The sequence below is a fragment of the Chlorella variabilis genome, assembly GCF_000147415.1.
Source record: "Chlorella variabilis unplaced genomic scaffold CHLNCscaffold_13, whole genome shotgun sequence".
In the NCBI taxonomy this organism is placed as follows: domain Eukaryota; kingdom Viridiplantae; phylum Chlorophyta; class Trebouxiophyceae; order Chlorellales; family Chlorellaceae; genus Chlorella; species Chlorella variabilis.
In genome coordinates this window covers 1,069,819-1,087,531 of record NW_005435075.1, presented here as the reverse complement: position 1 = coordinate 1,087,531, position 17,713 = coordinate 1,069,819, and the positions used below count along the sequence as shown (strand labels likewise).

The following is a 17,713-nucleotide window of genomic DNA, read 5'->3' as shown; positions in this document are numbered from 1 at the left end:
CGCCTGCTGCCCGCCCACCGCACCCGTGGCCCAGCCCTGATGCTGCGAGCCGCCAGCGGCGGCGGCGGCGGCGGCGGCCGCCGCCAGAGGCTGCTCTCCCAGCAGCGCGCCGCGCTCGTCTGCCGACAGCGGCGCCGAGCGCTGGCCGATGGCGGGCTGCTGCTGCACGCGCCGCTGCTGCTGCTGGTGCGGCTGGATGATGGAGCGCAGGGAGTGGACCTGAGAGGCAAGGGCGGGCAGCGCGGTAAGCACGGTGGCGGGTGCGGTGCGTGTGGGCAGCGAGAGGTTGCGAGTCCGGCTGCCAGCCCAGAGGGATTGCGAATCTGGCTGCCAGTCCAGCCACACCGCCAGCCAACAGAGAGCACACACACACACACACACACACACGCCAACACACACATGCACCTTCCAGCGATAGTAAGCCGCGCCCTCGCCGCCGCTCAGGAAGGCGTGCTGCCCCTCCTTCTGCTGCCGCTGCCGCACCATGCTCTCAAAGATGATGCCTGCCGCAGGGTGGAGCCAGGTGAGGACCAAGGGCGCAGGCGGTACTTGGATGCGTGCAGGTGGCGGCACAGGTAGAGGCTTCAGCCAGCCAACAACCCATAGGGATGTTACACATACACACACGACCAGCCGCCAGCCTCCCCTCACCATTCCGCGCCACAAAGAAAGCCAGGCTGTCGATGGCCTGACGCAGCTGGGGGTCGGCGGGAGGCTCCGCCTGCGGCGGCGGGGCAGCCTTGTCGACGACTGCAGCGCAGCGCGCACGCGGCAGCGGGCGGGAGGGTCAGCCGGCTGGGGGGATTGAACACTCACTGTCGGACCAAGCTGCAAACTGCCCGCACGACAAAAAAACATTCCCCCCAAGCTCGCTGGCTCCGCCTCACCTGCCGGCAGCGCCGCCTCGGTGTCGCGGCTGGGGCGGTGCAGCGGCACGTAGCCCGGCGGCACGCGGGGCGGGGGGAAGTAGGCAAACACGACGGCCACGGTGGCCCTCACAAAGCCGGGCACCAGCCCGCTCTTGCCCTGCGCTTGCTCCTGCGCCGCACGAGGCAGGGGACGGCAGCGCGGCTCAGCTCGCACGCCCCGGGCTGAGCAGCAGCTTTCCTTGGGCCCTGCACAGCCGCAGAAGCCAGCAGAGAGCTCAAGGCGCCACCCGTCGCCCTGCCCCACCCCACCCCACCCACCCACCCTGCTCTGCAGCAGCAGCGGCGCCTCTCTCCCCGGCAGCGCATACTGGTGCTGGCGGGCGTGCGGGTGCCACTCGAGCGCCGCAGGCTCCTCCTCCTCCTCCTGCACCCAGCAGACGGCAGGCGTGTGAGGGTGGGCAAGGCAGGGGCTGCCCACAAGGGAAACGGCACCACACAGCCTCCAGTGGCACAGCCCAGGCTGCCTTCCTGCCTGACGGCGCACTCGACGAGCCTCCTCCTCCTGTCACAGCATACTGGCTGGCTGCCCCACCCCACCCAACCCCCTCCCTAGCCTCCTGCCCGGGCCTCCCACCGTGATTTCGAAGCTGTACCCACGATTCGCAAGCCTGTCCCCCAGCCCGCCCTTCCGCAGCTTGGGCACCCGCGAGCGAGGCATGCCGCCCGCCTCCACCTCGTCTGCGGGGGGGGGGGAGGACAGGGCAACGAGGGGCGGGGGCAGGCTGAGGTGGCACGGAGAGGGGGCTGAGACTGGGGCACAACGGGCCGGCCCGGGGTTTCAGCACAGCACAGCACGCCACAGCACAGCATAGCGTAGCGCAGCGCAGCACAGCGCAGCACAGCAGCACCAGCGGCATCACGCCCCACCATCGTACTCCCCCACATCGTCGTGGGTAACGTAGTCGTCCAGCGAGGCGCCGTGGCCGTACCCATCCTCCTCATCCAGCACGCCTGCAGCCGCGCAACAGCACAGCCCGGGGCAGCCAGCGGGGCCGTGGGCGGGGTCAAGTTCAGCGCCGTAAAAGGAGCGCGGGCGGGAGCCGGGGGTGGAGCAGGCAGGCGAGAGCGGCTGCAAAAACAAAAAATAGCCCTGAGGGGTAGGGCAGCCCGCGCCGCGACGTGGCACAGCCGCCGCGGCCGCCGCACCCGAGCCGAACGCGATGCCGCGCCGCCGCTTCCTGGCGTCGCCCGCGCCCTGCCCCGGCCGCGCCGCCGCCTGCCGCTGCTCCTTGAGCCGCCTGAAGTCCTCGGCGCCCTGCGGCGGCAGGCAGCGGGAGCGGGTGCAGGGGAGGCGTTCCAGTGCACACGGCCCATGCATCGGTCCGCTCGCTCCACCACACGCAGGCGGGGGCCAGGGCCAACCATGCCGGGCCGACGTGTGGCAAGGATGCACAGCCACAAGGCTTGGATAACCTCCCCACCACCACCACCCGCACAGGCCGGGGCCCGCGCCCACCTTGAAAGGATCAAACCCCAGGCCATGCACATCTGTCTTGGGCGCCAGCAGGTAGAGCTGGGTGTTCTCTGCCGCCACGCTGACGTGCTGCCCCCAGCGCCGCTGCTTGCGCCCCTGCGCCCCCTCCTCGCCCCCCGCAGCCGCACCGCCCTCCTCCGCCTCCTCGTCTGCAGGGGTGGGCGCGTCGCCGCCCACGCCTGCATGCAGGCAAGAGGGCGCCGAGGCTCGCGCTGCGGGTTCCCTGGCGCGGCACGGCAGCGGGCAGCAGGCAGGCCCGCTGGGCAGGCAGCCGCAGGCAGGAGGGGCTGCCTGCGGCCCGGTGCGCTGCAAGGCCCAGGCAGTGCCGGGGCGGCGGCGAGCAGCGGCATGCTCCACGCACCGATGCCCTTGCCCTGGCGCCAGCCCATCTTCTGCAGCAGGCGAATGCCCACGCTGTCAGCCACGGGCACCACGAGCTCATCGGGCAGCAGCCCGGGGATGGCTGCAGGGCGGGCAGGCAGGCAGGGGAGGGTGCGCGGGTGAGGGCGGGCAGGCAAGGGGGCGGGAGCATGACACATGGCACGGCTGCCATGCACGCCATTCTGAGCACAAGGCTCTCAGAGCGCGCCGGGCGGCGCCGAGGGCCCCAAGGCAGCGGGCAAGGTGCTGCAGCTGTCCGCAAAGCCGCCCTGCCCACGGGCGCCGCACCCGAGGGCCGCTCGGCGGCAGCGTCTGCCGCGGTACGCCGCGCCAGCTCCGCCGCCGTGCTGCCAAAGGTGTCGTACTCGGCTGTGGTCTGCACCGGCGGCCGTGCCAGGCAGCAGGCAGGGCACATATATAGAGAGAGAGGACTGGGTCCTATGCAGCAGATGCACAGCGGCGGGAGAGGGGCAACGGGCCCTTGCCCCTGCAGCGCTGCCACTGACGCCTCTGCTCCAGCAGCAGCCAGACCAGCGCCCCGTCCCCACCTGCATGCTCATCTGCGTGCCCCAGCAGCCCCAGCAGGCTGTGCGGCCCCGCTGCAGCAGCCACGGCAGGCGGTACACAGCAGTACAGCAGGCCCCACCTGCAGGTTTGTGCGGCGCAGCTCCTCCAGCTCATCCTCATCGAGGTACTGCTCCACGCTCTGCTGTACCGCCGCCCGGCTGTCTCGGCTGCTGCGGAACTCGCCCGGCTGCCACCCCTCCTTGCTGCCCACTGCGGCGGCGGGAAGCGAGCGAGCGGGTGCAGGACGGGCGCGCGGGTGCGGCTCAGGGTGCGCACCAAGGATGCGGGCCGATGAGGGGGAAGGGAGATGTGTGGCGCGGCGCAGGCTGGGCAGGTCCTGGGCTGGGGGGCAGCACCCACCAGTGTTGAAGTAGCCCGCGCTGAAGCCGCCCGTGAAGGCACCGTGGAAGCGGCGGCGCCCCTGCTCATCCGTCACCTCCTGCGGGGCGCAGCCAGCGGCGGGCCAGGGCGGTGCGGTTGGCCAGACACGGACAAGGCGAGGCTGCTGTCTACCTGAGCAGCGGCGGCGGCGGCGCGGTCACCTGCTTGTGCAGCGGCAACGCCCGGGTGGCGGAGGGGTCTGTGACCTTCTTATGATGCTGCCCCAGCCGCGTCTCCCGCTCATCCTCGATTTCTGTGCCGAAAAAGTGGAAGTCCGGCTCGTCGGCGAGCCCCGCCATTGCAGGCGGCCCCCTCTGCAGTCGCTATGGATCTCGATTGCAATTGGTCAGCGCAGAGAGTGGGTTTGTCCCAAAGGCCGCAGGTGATCGCCCGGTGCAGACTGTGAGCAGCTGCGGAGACCTGAGATGGACGATTGAAACGTGTGCAAGAGCAGAGGGTCGGCCTGTACGGAGGACGGCCAGGGAATCCCCATGGCGCAGCGCAGCGCTCAACGGGCGCCACCTCGCTGACGGTAGTCAGCAACGGCAGGTGAAGGAGGCCCCTCAATCACGTGAGGGCATGAGATATAGATCAGCACATGGATCTCGGATTTCATCTGTCCGAAATGGACAGTGCCAGGCCAGAGTACACTCCAAGCCAAGCCAGCGGAGCGGGTGGCCGCTGCAGTGCAGCGACGGCAAACTGGCCGCGGGACATGACGGGCCGAAGGGAAATGTGTGTAATCATCCTCAATTAAGCTTTGCGTTGCATCATGCCGCTGCCAGGCTCTCCATGTGGCTGCAGGCAACTAAACGCCGACTGGACTCGCCGGCAGGCCCGCCTCATCTCGCCGGCTGGCCCGCCTCATCAGCGTCCTCGGGACAGCAGGCCGCAATTTCGCCTGGCTCTGGCTTGACTGCCTATTCTGTGCTGGCTACGATAATAAGGGCGCCCCCCCGTGTGAAACGCGACTGATCAACCCGCGCCCAAGGCCTTGGAAGGGTCTCGGGTGCCTGGAAGACGGCCGGAGAGCGATTTGGGAGAGCTCCAGTCGCCGAGCAGCGCCAGGCGGCATGCCCTTCCCCAAACCTGTCGCCGGCAAGGCGGGCAGCGGTGGCGGTGGCTCGACTCCCTCCGCCTGCGGGCTGTGCCACAAGCAATTGGACATAGGCGACCAATACATCCTAGGCGCGTGGAGGCACATGGTGTCATACATGCGTACGTTGCCGTGCAGGAATGCAGGGAGAGAGGGCGACCTTGCAATGGCCGCTGCAGGGACCTGCTCCGCGTGCGGCGCTCGCCCATTCCACTTTGAGTGTGTATCGGACTACACAGAAGAGGTGGGTGGGCGGCCTCGCCGCCATGTGCTGGCCCTGCTCGCCAGGCGCAAGCCCAGGTCATGGCCGCCGCTCAGCGAGTCCCCCGGTGTCGCTCAGCGAGTCTTTCTGCAGGCCTGCCTCCTGTGGGCCTGCCGCCTAGGTCGAGGGCGGTGCTGGGGCAGAGCAGTCCAATCATCCTGGCTCTCCCTCTCCCCACACCTTGTGTCACAGAACGCGGGCCTGCATACCAGCAGCGGCAAGGCTCGAGAGAAGGGCAGGTTTTACGCCAGGAACCGCCCTCAGGACCTATTTGCCCAGAACCGAACGGTGCAGGCACGCCTCCTGGGGGCCTGCCGCCCAGGCCGAGGCCGGTGCCGTTGCTGGGCGGTGGCAGGATGGATGCACGGGGTCAGGTGCAGCTTGCGTCGCTGACTGGTGAGGTTCCCTTTCGCGTGTGCCAACCCTGCAGCGCAAGCCCCAGGGGTGCCCCAACCCAGACTGCTCAGGTGGGGGCATGACACGCGGTTGCATGCAATCCTGCTGCACAGGGCGCCGCCTGTGCAGGAGGTGCCGTGATCAGTGCATGCTGCTCCTCCAATGCTGCCGCCCCCTGGTGCGCCGTAGGCATGATGGTGGATGCCGAACTCATAAAGAGAAAAAATGCAGCCCCGCCTGTGGCAGAGCCGGCGCCACCCGCTCCGCCTGCCAAGCGCCCCGCCGCTCAGAAGCAGCCGGCGGCGGCGGCGGCGCAGAAACCGCAGCAGGCGCCGGCAGCTGCGGCCAAGACACCGGCTAACCCCGCCCTCGCCAAGGAAGCGACAAACCCGGCCGGCAGTCAGAGCAACAAGGCTGGCGTCGCTGCCGCCACCAGTGCTGGCGGTGCCAGCCGACCCAGTGCTGGGGTGGTTGGTAGCAGCACTAGCATGAAGGCAGCAGGAGGCACTGGTGGCGCCCCCCTGAGCAGGTCTGGGAGCTCTGCCAGCAACAGCCACAGCGCCAGCGCTGCCGCCACCAGTGCGTCTCAAAAGCAGCAGTTGCAGCAGCTGCGGGCTGCTGCTGCCTCAGCCCGTGCCACCATCATCGGCATTGGGTGGTTTGGCAGCAGCCCAGGTAGCAGCCCCCGCAACCAGGTGGTTGTAGCCAGCCGCTAACACGCCACTGATGTTTCTAGCCAGCGCTCTGCTCCCAGCAGGCTAGCTCAGGAGCCACAGGTGTGCAGGCTGCTCAGCCGCGCTGAGAGCCTGCCATGCCTTGCCGTGTGCGGCTGTTGGTTTGGCCTGGCGACACTCCAGCAGCTGCTGGCGACTTGGTTTGGGACGCCGAATGCCCCACTGCCCCTTTGTGGCTGCAGCCCGCCGTGAGGCGACCGCAGTCTGGCAGCAGCACCATTGGCGGCACATTTGCGGCGCTGGCTGGCTCGGCTGAGCCCCCAGAGTGGCAGGGAGAGTCGGAGGGAGAGGAGTTGGAGGCTGAGGCGGTGCCAGTACCGAGCCCCAGCGAGGCAGCAGGAGAGGCGCTGTCGGCAGAGGCATGGCCCGCGCTGGGCTCCACCGTGGCAGGTGCCCGCCCCGACCCGCGGGAAGCACGTGGGGAGGGGGAGGGCGCAGGCGGCAGCGAAGACGGGAAGGATGCGGCGCGGCAGGCAGCGCCGAGCGCTGGGAGTGCGGGCGCCGCGCTAGTGGCGGCGGCAGGGCCTGAAGGCGGCCTGGGGCGGTGGCAGGCGCCGGCAGCAGCCACAGGGACGGAGCCTGCCTGGCATCCGTGGGCGGAGCGTCAGCATGCCGGCCCGCGGCCCGCCGTGGCTGCCGGTGCGCCCGGCGGCGGCGGCGGCCAGTGTGCTGCCACCCCCGACTGGGCAGCCCCAGACCCAGCCCCAGACCCCCTCCATCAGCCAGAGCCTGCTCCGTCACCCTCAGGCTTTGAGGACGGGTACGCCGCAGGCCTGGCTGCCGCCCTGCGCTGCCAGCAGGAGGACCTCCAGCGGCGGTGGCAGTCGGGGCAAGAACTGTGGCAGCAGCCTCCGGCGCCGGCGCCCTCACACGTGGCAGAAGAGCACCTGCAGGCGCAGCCCTGTGGGACGCGCAGCTTGTGGCAGGCGCCGTTGCCGGTGCAGGAGCAGGCGGGCGTCGGCGAGCAGCCGGCGTGGGGCGTGCAGGCGGCACCCGCGGCGGCGGTGCCGGGCCAGGGTGATGACGAGGCAGAGGTGGAAGCGCTCCTGGGCCTGCTTGGCATCGGCTGAGGCCCGCACGATGCCCACATCCCGCCAGCTGAGGATGCGCTTGATGAGTCGATGCGATGCATATGCAGCCCGACCTACTGTAAGTGCTTGCCAAGCCTGGGTCTGGTGCGCGCCGGCGCCGCTTGAACGGGCCAGGGGGGAACCAGGGCGGGCGGTGGCAGGATGGACTATGCTCCAAGCAACCGGGCGTCCATGATCCACCAGTCGGCAAGGTATCTCGATCACCAACCTCGATCACCAACCTCTTTATGCCTGTGCAAGGGCCTGTGCAAGGCAGGGCTCATCGGCGCTGGCTTCTCCCTAGCTCCCCTAGCCATGACGCGACACCCCGTCCGGCTACGCGGTTCTCACAACCGTCCAGACGAGGCGTTCCCGTGCTGCTCCCTCCTCGAGCTGCTCCGCTGCGGCTTCTGCACGAGTGCACCGCCCTAGGTGTCCTGGGGACCGGCGTTGGCTGCCCCTACAACGCCCTGCGGGCCCATGCACTGAAGACGGGCGTCCCAGCTCTAGAGCAAGGAGGGGTGCCCAGCTGCTTAGTTGGTGAGCGAGGCCCTGGCCCGTCCTCCGTCCCTCTTCGGTTCAAGCCACGGCAGAGCCCACCCTTCGGTTTCCCGCCTTTCTGCCGACGTCCGCGATGCTGCGTGTCTGCAGGGCCTGTTGACTGCATGGCCGTAGTGGAACTGGCCACTGCCGCCGGCGGCACCGCTTGGCGCGCCGCGCCGGTGCTTCGGCGCCCATTTGCATCGCGCTGCCTGCCGGCTCGCTGAGCAGGCCAACCCTCAGCAGGCCAGGCTCCCTATCAGCACCCGGAAGAGTGACAATCCATACCAGTGCGGCGGTGCCGGCAGCAGCCCCACCCGCCGGCTGCGGCCCCGCCGCGGTTCGCGGCAGCGACAGCGCAACCGAAACCGCAGCGCAGCTAGCACGCCTGCAGGCATGGACGGGTCCTGCCACATCCTGGCCTCCAGCGATGCGCAGCCCTCGGGCGCCGCCAGCGGCAACGCATTTGGTGCGCTGCTGCAAGTGGCAGAAGTGGCGGCGGCGCAGGATAGGAACCTGCGGGAGCCAGGTGGGCAGCTGGGGGTGCAGCTGCCAGCCGCTACATGCCCAGGCCGCTGCCGGCTGCTGCAACCAGACATGCCAGCTTGCCTGCATGTGCTGCTGAGGTCCAGCCTGCCTGCCGCAGCCTGCGTCAGCCGCGCCTCAAGCCACTTGAGCTGCCCGCCTGGATGGGCAGTCGCCCTCACGCCGCTACCGCGCCATGCCCCATCCCGTGCAGGTGAGAGGACGCCAGCCGCCCACCAGGCTTCTCGGCAGCGCAGCAGCCACCTGCAGGCGGATTTTCAGCACCACCACCGGCGGCTCCGGGGCAGGCATGGGGTGCACAGTGGCGGCCCATGGCAGCTGTGCGCCACTTGCAGCCCGCCGCATCCGCCAGCAGCTCAGGCTGCGCGGCCACGCAGCAACGCACCAGCATGCCGCAGCTGCCAGCCTCACAAGCGCTTGCAGCGGCCAGCCATGGTGGGCGGCGCCACGAGGCGAGCGTGTCTGCGCCTGGCAGCCGCAAGCGGCCCAGCATCACAGAGGCGGGCTCCGAGTCGCCGCCCCTGAAGCGCAACCCCAGCCTGCAGCTGCTGCAGCAGATGCAGCAGCTGCCCGGCTGGACTGAGCAGCACAATGTTGAGCTGCAGAAGCAGCTGCGCACCCTGCTGCTCCTGCAGCAGCTGCAGGCGCAGACGCAGGCGGCGCCCCAGCACCGCCACCCCCCGCATCCCCTGGCCGGTGCCGCCCTTGCCCGCATTGCCAGCGCCAGCGCACTGCACCTGCCAGAGTCGCCCCACCTGCAGCAGTTCCACCGCTCAGCCTCCTTCAGCGGCGCCCTGCCCTCGCCGCCGCGCCCAGGCAGCGCCGCCGCCGGCTCCAGCCACAACGCCGCCCAGCTGGCAGCGATGCTGCAGCAGATCAACCTGCTGAGCCAGACCGACACCACCCAGGCGCAGCAGGGACTGCACCAGCAGCAGCAGGCTGCCACCGCTCTGCCAACTCCGGCAGCAGCGGCGGCAGCATGTTGGAGCGCCCCAGGTCCGCTCCCGCCCCCGCAGAGCCCACACCCTCCTCCACGCCCGGCAGGTGGGGCTCCCGCTCGGCCAGCGGGCAGCTTTGGTGCTGGTGCCGTCCCGCAGTCTTGCGCCGCTCGATGCCGTCAGCATGCGCGGCACAACAGCTGACTCCCCCCCCCCCGCTCATGCCCTCCCCCTGCCCTCACGCAGGGCCCCCAGCCCCCGCACCCTGGTGCTGGCCAGGGCGCTGCAGGCCATCCTGGAGAAGCTGCCGCCCGAGGAGGCTCGGGAGCTGCACGAAGCCCGCTCCTTCCTGGCCCAGTTTGGCCCCGCCCCCTCCCACAGCAGCTGAGCCACCCCTGCCATAGCCGCCGGGCACGCACACAGTGCGAGTGACACATCCAACACGCTTTCCTGCACAAGATGAAAAGCAATGTTCTGAAAATGAGTGCGCACTGGGCTCCTGACACCGGCTGCCCCACCTGACACCGGTTGCCTGCGAACGGCGCCCACCCGCCTCAACGGATGTCCAATACCTTATTTCTGCCAGCCATTTCATTCTTCTGATCGAACCTATCCAGTGATCAAGCCCCTCTAGCCGTTCCTGTGTGATCCTTCTCATTCCATTCATTCAATCTGCCAGTCCTGCGCTGCAGCTGCAAATGCTTTCCATTTGTTCTGGGTGTTTTCAATATGTTGCCTGTTGTTGCCTGGGTGTTTTCAATATGTTGGTCTGTTTCGCGCCTCCCCCTGGTATTGTGGGATTCCCACTATGGCGGCCACCCCGCTGCCCGCCTTGCGGCCGTGTGTTTGTAAGATGCCACACCTTTCGTCTGCATTTTTCCTCGCTCCCTCTTTCATCCACTCCTCTCCTCGCCCCACCATCACCAGCTGGGCCCAGTCGCCCTCAATCCCTGCCCCTGCCATCAACTTCGCGCCCCCGAGCTGTCTACGCCTGCCTTTCATGGGATCCAGATTCCATCCTCAGCAATGCCACTCTCACCATTTCTGTGCACCACCGATCTGGGCAGACATTTGCCATGTGTAAGTGACAAATCGCCCCAGCCATCCGCTGCAGCATGTCAGGCCACACCACACCAAGCATGTGGTCGCAGGTGTTATGTACCTCTTACAAAATGGAAGGCAAGCCGATGTCCACTTTGGTGGAGCAGGGGGGGCCTTCACGCAGCAAAAAACGCAGAGGGGGAGACATGGACAGTCCAGCAAGCAGGAGGTGAGAGAAGAGAGGCGTACAGGGCATACACTCATTGGCCGTGCAACAGCGCAGTCCTGAGGAGCAGAATTGAGAGCAGAGCACAGGGTTTCGTAGCCAGAGGGGTGGGAGGACGGCATGAAAATGGATTTTGAGTGTGAGCAGGGCAAACAGGTTAGCAGGGCAGTTAATTGACGGCCGTCGTAGAGGCTGGCCGGCGTAAGGCATACGGTGCAGGGCAGGAGGTGGTGCCACGAGAGTCGGGTGGGCATTCATTCGGGCGGAGCGAGGAGGGGCGGGGCGCAGCTGAGATTGGGCTGGCCGCCGCAAGCAGATTGGCACAAAAAAATAGCAAGCAAGCGAGTCAGAGTAGGGTGCTGTGGCGGGGCGTCGGGCCCGTGCCGCGCTTGAGCCTGTGGGCCGCCCGCCCGCCTACTCCTCAGCCAGCTGCAGCGCCTGCAGGCGGGTGCGGAAGTCCCACTGGCAGTGCGGCTGCGCTAGAGCCACAGAGTCCCAGGAGGGGTGGCAGTCGCACCGCGGGCGGTCCTCGGGCTCCGAGGGGCTGCGGCGCAGGCAGGCAGGCAGGCAGGCAGGCGGGGGGCCAGCGCGGGCGGTTGGCGCGGCGGGCGAGGGAGGCGGAGGGAGGCGGCCGGCCAGGCAGGCACGCACGCACGAGACGCACGGCAGCGCGCATGGCAGCACAGGGGGCCGGCAGCGAGGGGCGGCACCGCCGGGAGCGGCGCGGGCGGCGGCGCGGCGGCGCTGCGCTCACCAGTACGCCCAGCTTCCGTGCTTGTACCCAATGTCGCGGGCAAAGTGGATTTGGTCGCGGTGCAACAGTGCCGCCGCCGCCAGCGTGTGCACCGGCGCATCGCCCCACCTGCACCCCAGCAGAGCAGCCGGCGGCAGCAGGCAAGGGGGGGGTCAGCGGCGCTGTGCAGCGGGCGGGCGGCGGCCCGGCAGCCAGGGGGCTGCCTGTGCGGGCAGCGGTGGCAGCTCATGCTCATAGGATAGGAGCGGCGCGGCGGCCCGGCTCTGCCAGCCAGGTGATGCCAGCCAGGGCGTGCACAGACGCGCACACACAAGCCGGAAGCCCCCAGTGTCGCTCACCGCTCGTAAAAGAAGCCGGTGCCGGCGTCCAGGTGTGCAAAGAAGGAGCGGTAGGCCTTGCTGCGGAAGAAGGACAGGCGCCCCACCTCAAAGTTGCTCCAGAAGTGGCACCCCGTGAAGCGGCTGCGCCCGTAGGGCGACGCCAGCACCCGCTGCCGCTGCTGCTGCGTGGCCTTGCCGCCGCCGGCGGCGAGCGCCGCCGTCACCAGCCGCGGCCGGTCTATTGCCAGGCTGGCGGTGGTGCCGCCGCCGCCGCCGCCGGGCCGCTCCTCCTCCAGCAGCGCGGGCAGCAGGTTGCCCGGCGCCACGTGCTGCGGGTTGTCTGCCAGCCACTGCTGCACCTCGGGCCACAGGCTGGGGATGGTGGACGGAACCTCGTCCATCTGGCGGCGGGGTGGGCGGGGCGCAGCGGGCGGGCGGTGAGCGAGGGGAGCGGCGGTGGGCGAGCAGCCGGGCGCCGGCTCCGAATGCATGCATGCATTGCGGGGGCCTGCGCGCGACCCTGTGAACACATCCCCAGCCACGCAAGCGGCGCCGGCCCCAGCCCCCGCGCACCACGATGGTCCACGCCAGGCTCTGGTTGCTGGCCTGCATGTGTCGGAAGGGGTCTCGCTCGCGGCCCGGCAGGTTGCACATGAAGTGCACATCGGGCTCCACCCGCCAGTACCAGTCAAACCCCTCCAGCAGCGGGTGGTCGAAGAAGAAGCCGCTGAAGTATCTGCGGTACCAGCGGCAGCACAGGATGGTGCGGCACGCCCGGTCAGCGCGGTCGGGCGGGCGCTGAGTCGGAAGGCGGGGGGGCACCCACGCGGGCGGCACACCGCAGCCAGGCAGTATGGGCGCAGGCAGGGCCCCCCTCGACTCGAGGCAGCGCTCCGGCCCGGCCGCCACAACACAAGCGGCGTGCGCGCACCTGCACATGAAACGGTAACTCTCGCTGCCGCCGTAGGGCATTCGGCGCCGTGCCGCCTGCCGCAGCTCCGCGGCGCGGCTGACGTTGATGTGGGGCGGGTAGCTCCAGTGCTCTTGCGGCACCAGCCCAAAGAAGCAGGGCGCGGCAGTGGCCGCCGTCACCGCGGCGCGGAACTTAAGAGAGAAGGGCCGGTCATTTAGGTAGCTGCGCCGGGGTTGGCAGGGCGGGGCGCAGCGGGCGCGGCAGCGGGCAGTGGGCGTCGGCGTGGCGCAGGTGCGCGGGCCATGCGCCAGCGCCCCTGCAAGCGCGTGCCTGGCTGGCCGAAGCGGCGAGACGGGCCGCGCAAGCCCCGCCACGGCCCCCTGGCTGGCGCCCCACCGGCGGCTCACCAGTAGGGGTAGCGCGCGTGTGGCGCCGCGTTGAAGCGCCGCTCCAGCTGGCCCACGCTGCTCAGCACGCCGTGCAGGTCGCTGTTCCTGGCCAGGATGAGGATGCAGGCACGGGGCTTGTCCTCGGGCCAGGCGGCCAGCAGGTCAGCGGCAGCGGCCAGGTCGCCCGCGCCGCCCTCCCCCGCTCGCCGCGGAGGGTCCACCCGCTCGCCGCCCGCCGCCACGCCGGCCAGTGGGGCCGCCAGCAGCCGCAGGCACAGCACTAGGCAGGTTGCCGCGGCTGCGGAGGCCAGCAGCACGACGCTGCTGCGGGGAGCACCCGAAGGCTTCAGCCCCTGCGAGCCCACCAACGATTGCAGCAGGCCATGAGGGCTGTCTGCGCCCATGGCGCTTATGTGGGGCTGAAGCGGGCTCCGTGAAGCGCAAGGGCAATGCCTGAACGTTCAAAGGCGTTCTGTTGGCACTCCCCCTATGCCCTCGTGTCTGTCTGCGGGCGCGTGCATGGGGTGAAGCGGGCGGGAAGGAGTGTCGGCTGATCGCCGTTATTGCATTGCAAACATGCAGACTCGGAGCTGGCACGCTGGGGGGAGCGGTGCGGGCTGGGGAGCCCCAGAAAGCGGCGCCACAACAGACGCGTTGGCGGCGCACGCAGCCCGCCCCTTCGGTGCACCTGCAGGAATCCCCAGGCAGTCCCACATGCAAGCCAGGGGATCCTCCAGGCTCATACATCCCAGGGCAGCCTAGCCCTATCCCCGGGCTCAGTGGTGGGGCAGCAGGCGTGAGCAGGGGGATGGGGCGTGGGCGGCGCCAACAACCCTAACCAGCGCGCTGGCTTTCCCCTGATGTAACGGGGGCTCGCTATAAATCTGCATTCAAATTGCCCTGCACTTCGGGGCTGTGTAGACTACACTGTAGTGGACCTGGCTTGCTCCAGGTGTGTCGGGGGGCCCCGAACCCTCGCACAATGTTTACAACTGTTAATCTGACTTGTTCCGCGCAACCACCAGCATGTGCATTCCGCAGCCCGAGCCGCTCCCTGCTTTGCGCTCGGGCCTGCCATTCTGTACGCTACCATTCTACGCTCGCCAGAACCAAGTCCTGGCACGGCGCCGCTGGACAGATGGCCTGCCGCTGGTGAGCGCACCCGGTGCACCCGGTGCGCGCGCCCAAGCTATAGCCCGCGCCGCCGTCAGCTTGCACCGCTCGCCGCCACCTGCCCCCTCGGCTTGCGTTTCCCTTGCTGCAGATCGTGCTGCTGGTTGGCATGCGCCGCTCCTGGCACCTGATGTCGCGCGGCACGGCAGCTCTGCTCATGTGCCACCTGGTGGCCCTGCTGGCCCACACCATCTGGAGGCGTGCCGTGCCGCCCGCCAGCTTTGCGGCGAGGCGAGAGCTGTTTGCCGCCGTGTTCAGGGTGACCACCCTGTGGTTTGGCCTGCTGGCGCTGCTGCAACGCCAGAAGCTGGACGCCATGCCGCTGGCCCCGCCGCCGCCGGATGAGGGCGGGCAGGCGCACTGGGCAGCCGCTTCGGCCGCCAGCGCCTCACACGTGGGCCTGCTGCTCATGTCCTCCTGTGCGGCCATCCTGGCCTTCCAAGCGCTGACCTGGCGTGTGAGGTTCAGGTGCGGCGCACACGAGCGGCTGCCGCCCTTCACCGCTCCCAGGACCCCCCTGGTCCAAGTCTGGCGCGCTGCGTACCTCGCCACGCACCGAGCCCCTGCCGCATGCCCTCCCCTCCTGCACGCAGCGTGAGCGTGGCCGTGCAAGCGGTGCTGGTGGGCACGCTCATCCCCCACAACCGCCACATCTGCGGGGCGGCGCCGCTGGCGCAGCCCGCGGTACGGCGCACGGCGGCCGCGCTGCACCGCCTGCTGGGCACGCTGGCCTTCACCCTGCCCATGCCCGCCTCTGTTTTCCTGAGCCCCGACGCGGAGGCCAGGTGCACCACCCTGCTCACCTTCTTCCAGCTCTCCATTGGCCTCCTGGCCCCGCTGCTGTGGGAGGTGGGTGGGCACGCCCGGGCGCCGTGCCTGCCCGCACCGGGCGACTGCCGGCGACTGCACCGGCAGCCAGCATGTCGGCGGCCGCGCACCTGTGCGCTGGTGGCTGTGTGCACAGGCTGCTTTGGGAGCATGTATTGGTGCCGCCAGCCTGACGCATGCTCCTGCCCCCTGCCACCGCGCAGGCCGTCTCCACGGCGCGCCTGTTTGCCAAGCACCAGCGGGAGCGGCAGCAGGCCGGGCTGCCGCCCGAGGGCGGCCGGGAGGCGGCGCTGCTGCAGGGCGTGGCGTCCGCGCTGGCGCAGGGAGGCGGGTGGATGGTGGGTGTTGTGGCGTGGGTGCTGCTGGCCGTGGCCTGGGAGGCGGCCGCCGTGTTTGGCGTGCCCGCGGAGCAGCGGGGCTGGAAGTGAGGCAGTGCCTGACAGCCGACATTATGTAGCCACAGCAGATGTAACTAGGTACTCGGATGTTCCCCACCGTCACTACAATCAGTGTCAACCTCGTATGCACTGTTGGCGTAGCCGCCGCCACCTGGCGCGCCATGGCGGCGGCCTGCTTGGGCGCCTCTGAGAGGGTAGGCAGGCAGTGGCATTCCTGCGCCTTTGCAGCAGCTGCCTCTACTCCCCCAGTTTCCATCACCGTCGGAGCGTTGCGCTCCGCCCCTTCCCAGGGCGCCGCCCCGTTGATCTAGCTGGTCTAGGCCAGCTGATCCTGTCACTATGGATGACGATGACCTGCTGGGCGCGATGCTGGACTTTGAGGTGGGTGCGCTCCCTTCCGGGCGTTGCAGGCCGCCCCAGGGCACAGGCCAGCCAGCTCGACACTGCACCACTGCGGTCCGCTGCAGGACGTTGGCGCCGCGGCAGCAGGCGTGGGCCTGGCGGCACCGCCGCTGTCCGCCACGCCGCCACCGCAGGCAGCACCAGGTGGGGCCCGGCTGCGCCTGCCTGGATTGTTCGCCACTGCTCGCAGCCGGCAGGCCTGATCGCCGCTGCCTGCTCTGTGCTGTTCGCAGTCCACATCCTTGCGCAGCACCCAGTGCCGAGCTCTCCCCAGGTGGCCAGCTCGGCGCCCTCGCCGACGGCCCCCGCCGCCCGCCCCTCGCCCTCGCCCTCCGCGGCCTCTGCCGCCGCGCTGGGGCAGGCCCGCCAGCCCGTTGTGCTCACCTCAGAGGGAGAGAGGAGTTACATGCTGATGTTTGGCATGCTGGCCGCCTCGGTGCCGGAGAAGAAGGCGGAGCTGAAGGGACTGGTGGAGCGGTACAGAGCCTCCACCGCACATGTGAGTGCCCGCCCCGGGAGCCGTGAGTGCCGTGAGTGCCGACGTCGCCGCCGCTGCTGGCTGCCCGCGCCGCGCCGATCATGCCGCCGCCTGCCCCGCGCGGCTGCCGGCCTGCAGAAGCCTCCCGCCGAGGTCCAGGCCGGCTTTGTGCTGCTCAAGGAGTCTGTGCGGCGGCTGTTTGGGGCGCAGCTGTACAACCAAGCTAAGGAGAAGTTCCAGCAGCAGCAGCAGCAGCAGCTGCTGCAGGCACGGCAGCAGGCAGCGGCGGCAGCGCCGCGTGCCCCGCCACCCTTCCCTGCCGGCGGCCTGGTCACCGGCCAGCCGGCGCCGCCAGCGGCGCAGAAGCAGGCGGCGGCGGCGGCGCGGCAGGCGGCAACCCCGGCCCTGCAGCAGCAGCTGCAGCAGCAGCAGCAGTTGCAGCAGCACCAGCACCAGCAGCACCAGCAGCTGCACCAAATGAAGCTTCAGCAGCACTACATGGCTGCTAGCGCGGCAGCGGCAGCAGCCAAGCGCCCGGCAGGTCCGCCCGCTGCCGCCTGCGCGCCTGCGGCAGCCCTGCATCGGCGCCCCGCCCTCTCCTCGTCTGCCGCTGCTGCCGCCGCCTGTTGCCAGCGACGCCGCCGGCACCGCCTGCTGCTGTGCAGACGGCGCGGGGGAGCAGCCGGCGGCCAAGCGCCCCAAGCCGGCGGCGGCGGCGGCGGCGGCCAAGCGGCGGGACGACGATGTGGGGGTGACTGTGGATGCTCTGATCGATTATGACGATGAGACGGATGCGCTCATGCAGGGTGTGCCGCGCGGGCAGGGATGGCGGGGAGGGAGGGGGAGGGGGGGAGGCGGTGTAGGGCAGGATGCTGCACGCAAGGTTGCACCGGCGGGGGTTGGCAGCGGCGGCGGCGTGCCTGTGTGCGCGCGTGTGCGAGTGTTTTGCTGGTGGTGTGCAAGGGGGCGGAGGGGGCCTGTCCGTCTGGCGGCAGAGGCCGAGCGTGGCGCCCCACGGCGCGGCTGGCTGGCGAGGGGCAGCGGGCAGCCTTCCCTCTCCTCCGCGCCTGCGCGGCGGTCGTTTGCCGAGCCCGCCGCTGGCGTGGCGCCGCGCCCCCGCCTGCCGCGCCCCGCCCCGCCTGCAGGCCTGCAGAAGGCTCGGTTTGAGGGGCGCCTGAAGCCGCAGACGCAATCCAACCAGCAGTTCCTAAGGTGCGTGTGTGTGTGTGTGTGTGTGTGTGAGAGAGAGAGAGAGAGAGAGAGAGGGAGAGAAGCAGCAAGGGAGGAAGGGCGTGAATATGTGTAGAGGCCCAGGTTGGGCTGCCGGTGTCGCGCCTGGGGGGCGGCCCTGGGGGGTGCACCGCACTGCCCGCCCCTCTCCAGCCATCCCCAGCCACCCACCCACCCTGCCCACACACACACCTCCTGGGCACTGCCCCCCCTCCCCCGCAGCGAGTGGCGCATCGGGAACGAGTCA

The 17,713-nt window shown here is 69.8% G+C and overlaps 4 protein-coding genes across 4 annotated transcripts in view; 2 read left to right on the top strand and 2 right to left on the bottom strand.

The window, feature by feature from the left end:
• The window catches only part of CHLNCDRAFT_53051 (hypothetical protein), a gene marked incomplete at both ends in the record, with an annotated part of 6,203 nt that extends 2,172 nt beyond the window's left edge, over positions 1-4,031 (bottom strand). Inside the window, 15 exons of the mRNA XM_005846606.1 lie at positions 19-219; positions 406-503; positions 652-750; positions 888-1,038; positions 1,192-1,293; positions 1,504-1,607; positions 1,797-1,880; positions 2,076-2,184; positions 2,386-2,582; positions 2,765-2,866; positions 3,073-3,160; positions 3,333-3,383; positions 3,431-3,561; positions 3,712-3,790; positions 3,894-4,031. Of these exons, the coding sequence (XP_005846668.1) occupies positions 19-219; positions 406-503; positions 652-750; positions 888-1,038; positions 1,192-1,293; positions 1,504-1,607; positions 1,797-1,880; positions 2,076-2,184; positions 2,386-2,582; positions 2,765-2,866; positions 3,073-3,160; positions 3,333-3,383; positions 3,431-3,561; positions 3,712-3,790; positions 3,894-4,031 (1,734 nt within the window). The remainder of the gene's footprint in view (positions 1-18; positions 220-405; positions 504-651; positions 751-887; positions 1,039-1,191; positions 1,294-1,503; positions 1,608-1,796; positions 1,881-2,075; positions 2,185-2,385; positions 2,583-2,764; positions 2,867-3,072; positions 3,161-3,332; positions 3,384-3,430; positions 3,562-3,711; positions 3,791-3,893) is intronic.
• Positions 4,032-4,994: 963 nt separating this feature from the next.
• CHLNCDRAFT_53050 (hypothetical protein) lies at positions 4,995-9,702 on the top strand (the record flags this gene model as incomplete). The annotated part of the gene is made up of 10 exons (XM_005846748.1): positions 4,995-5,072; positions 5,283-5,378; positions 5,521-5,557; positions 5,676-6,181; positions 6,403-7,254; positions 8,182-8,359; positions 8,570-8,670; positions 8,712-9,372; positions 9,561-9,582; positions 9,696-9,702. 10 exons carry the CDS (start codon positions 4,995-4,997, stop codon positions 9,700-9,702), a joined length of 2,538 nt encoding a protein of 845 aa, XP_005846810.1.
• Positions 9,703-11,352: 1,650 nt separating this feature from the next.
• Positions 11,353-13,094, bottom strand: CHLNCDRAFT_10179 (hypothetical protein; the record flags this gene model as incomplete). The annotated part of the gene is made up of 6 exons (XM_005846605.1): positions 11,353-11,443; positions 11,674-11,846; positions 11,982-12,056; positions 12,229-12,391; positions 12,587-12,790; positions 12,976-13,094. Coding segments are annotated over 6 exons (825 nt in total), but the record flags the coding sequence as incomplete, so codon positions are not given.
• A 2,601-nt stretch (positions 13,095-15,695) lies between these two features.
• CHLNCDRAFT_135368 (expressed protein) overlaps positions 15,696-17,713 on the top strand; it is a gene marked incomplete at both ends in the record, with an annotated part of 3,822 nt that continues 1,804 nt past the window's right edge. Inside the window, 6 exons of the mRNA XM_005846747.1 lie at positions 15,696-15,737; positions 15,824-15,902; positions 15,992-16,257; positions 16,375-16,777; positions 16,902-17,042; positions 17,382-17,452. Coding sequence (XP_005846809.1) covers positions 15,696-15,737; positions 15,824-15,902; positions 15,992-16,257; positions 16,375-16,777; positions 16,902-17,042; positions 17,382-17,452 — 1,002 coding nt within the window. The remainder of the gene's footprint in view (positions 15,738-15,823; positions 15,903-15,991; positions 16,258-16,374; positions 16,778-16,901; positions 17,043-17,381; positions 17,453-17,713) is intronic.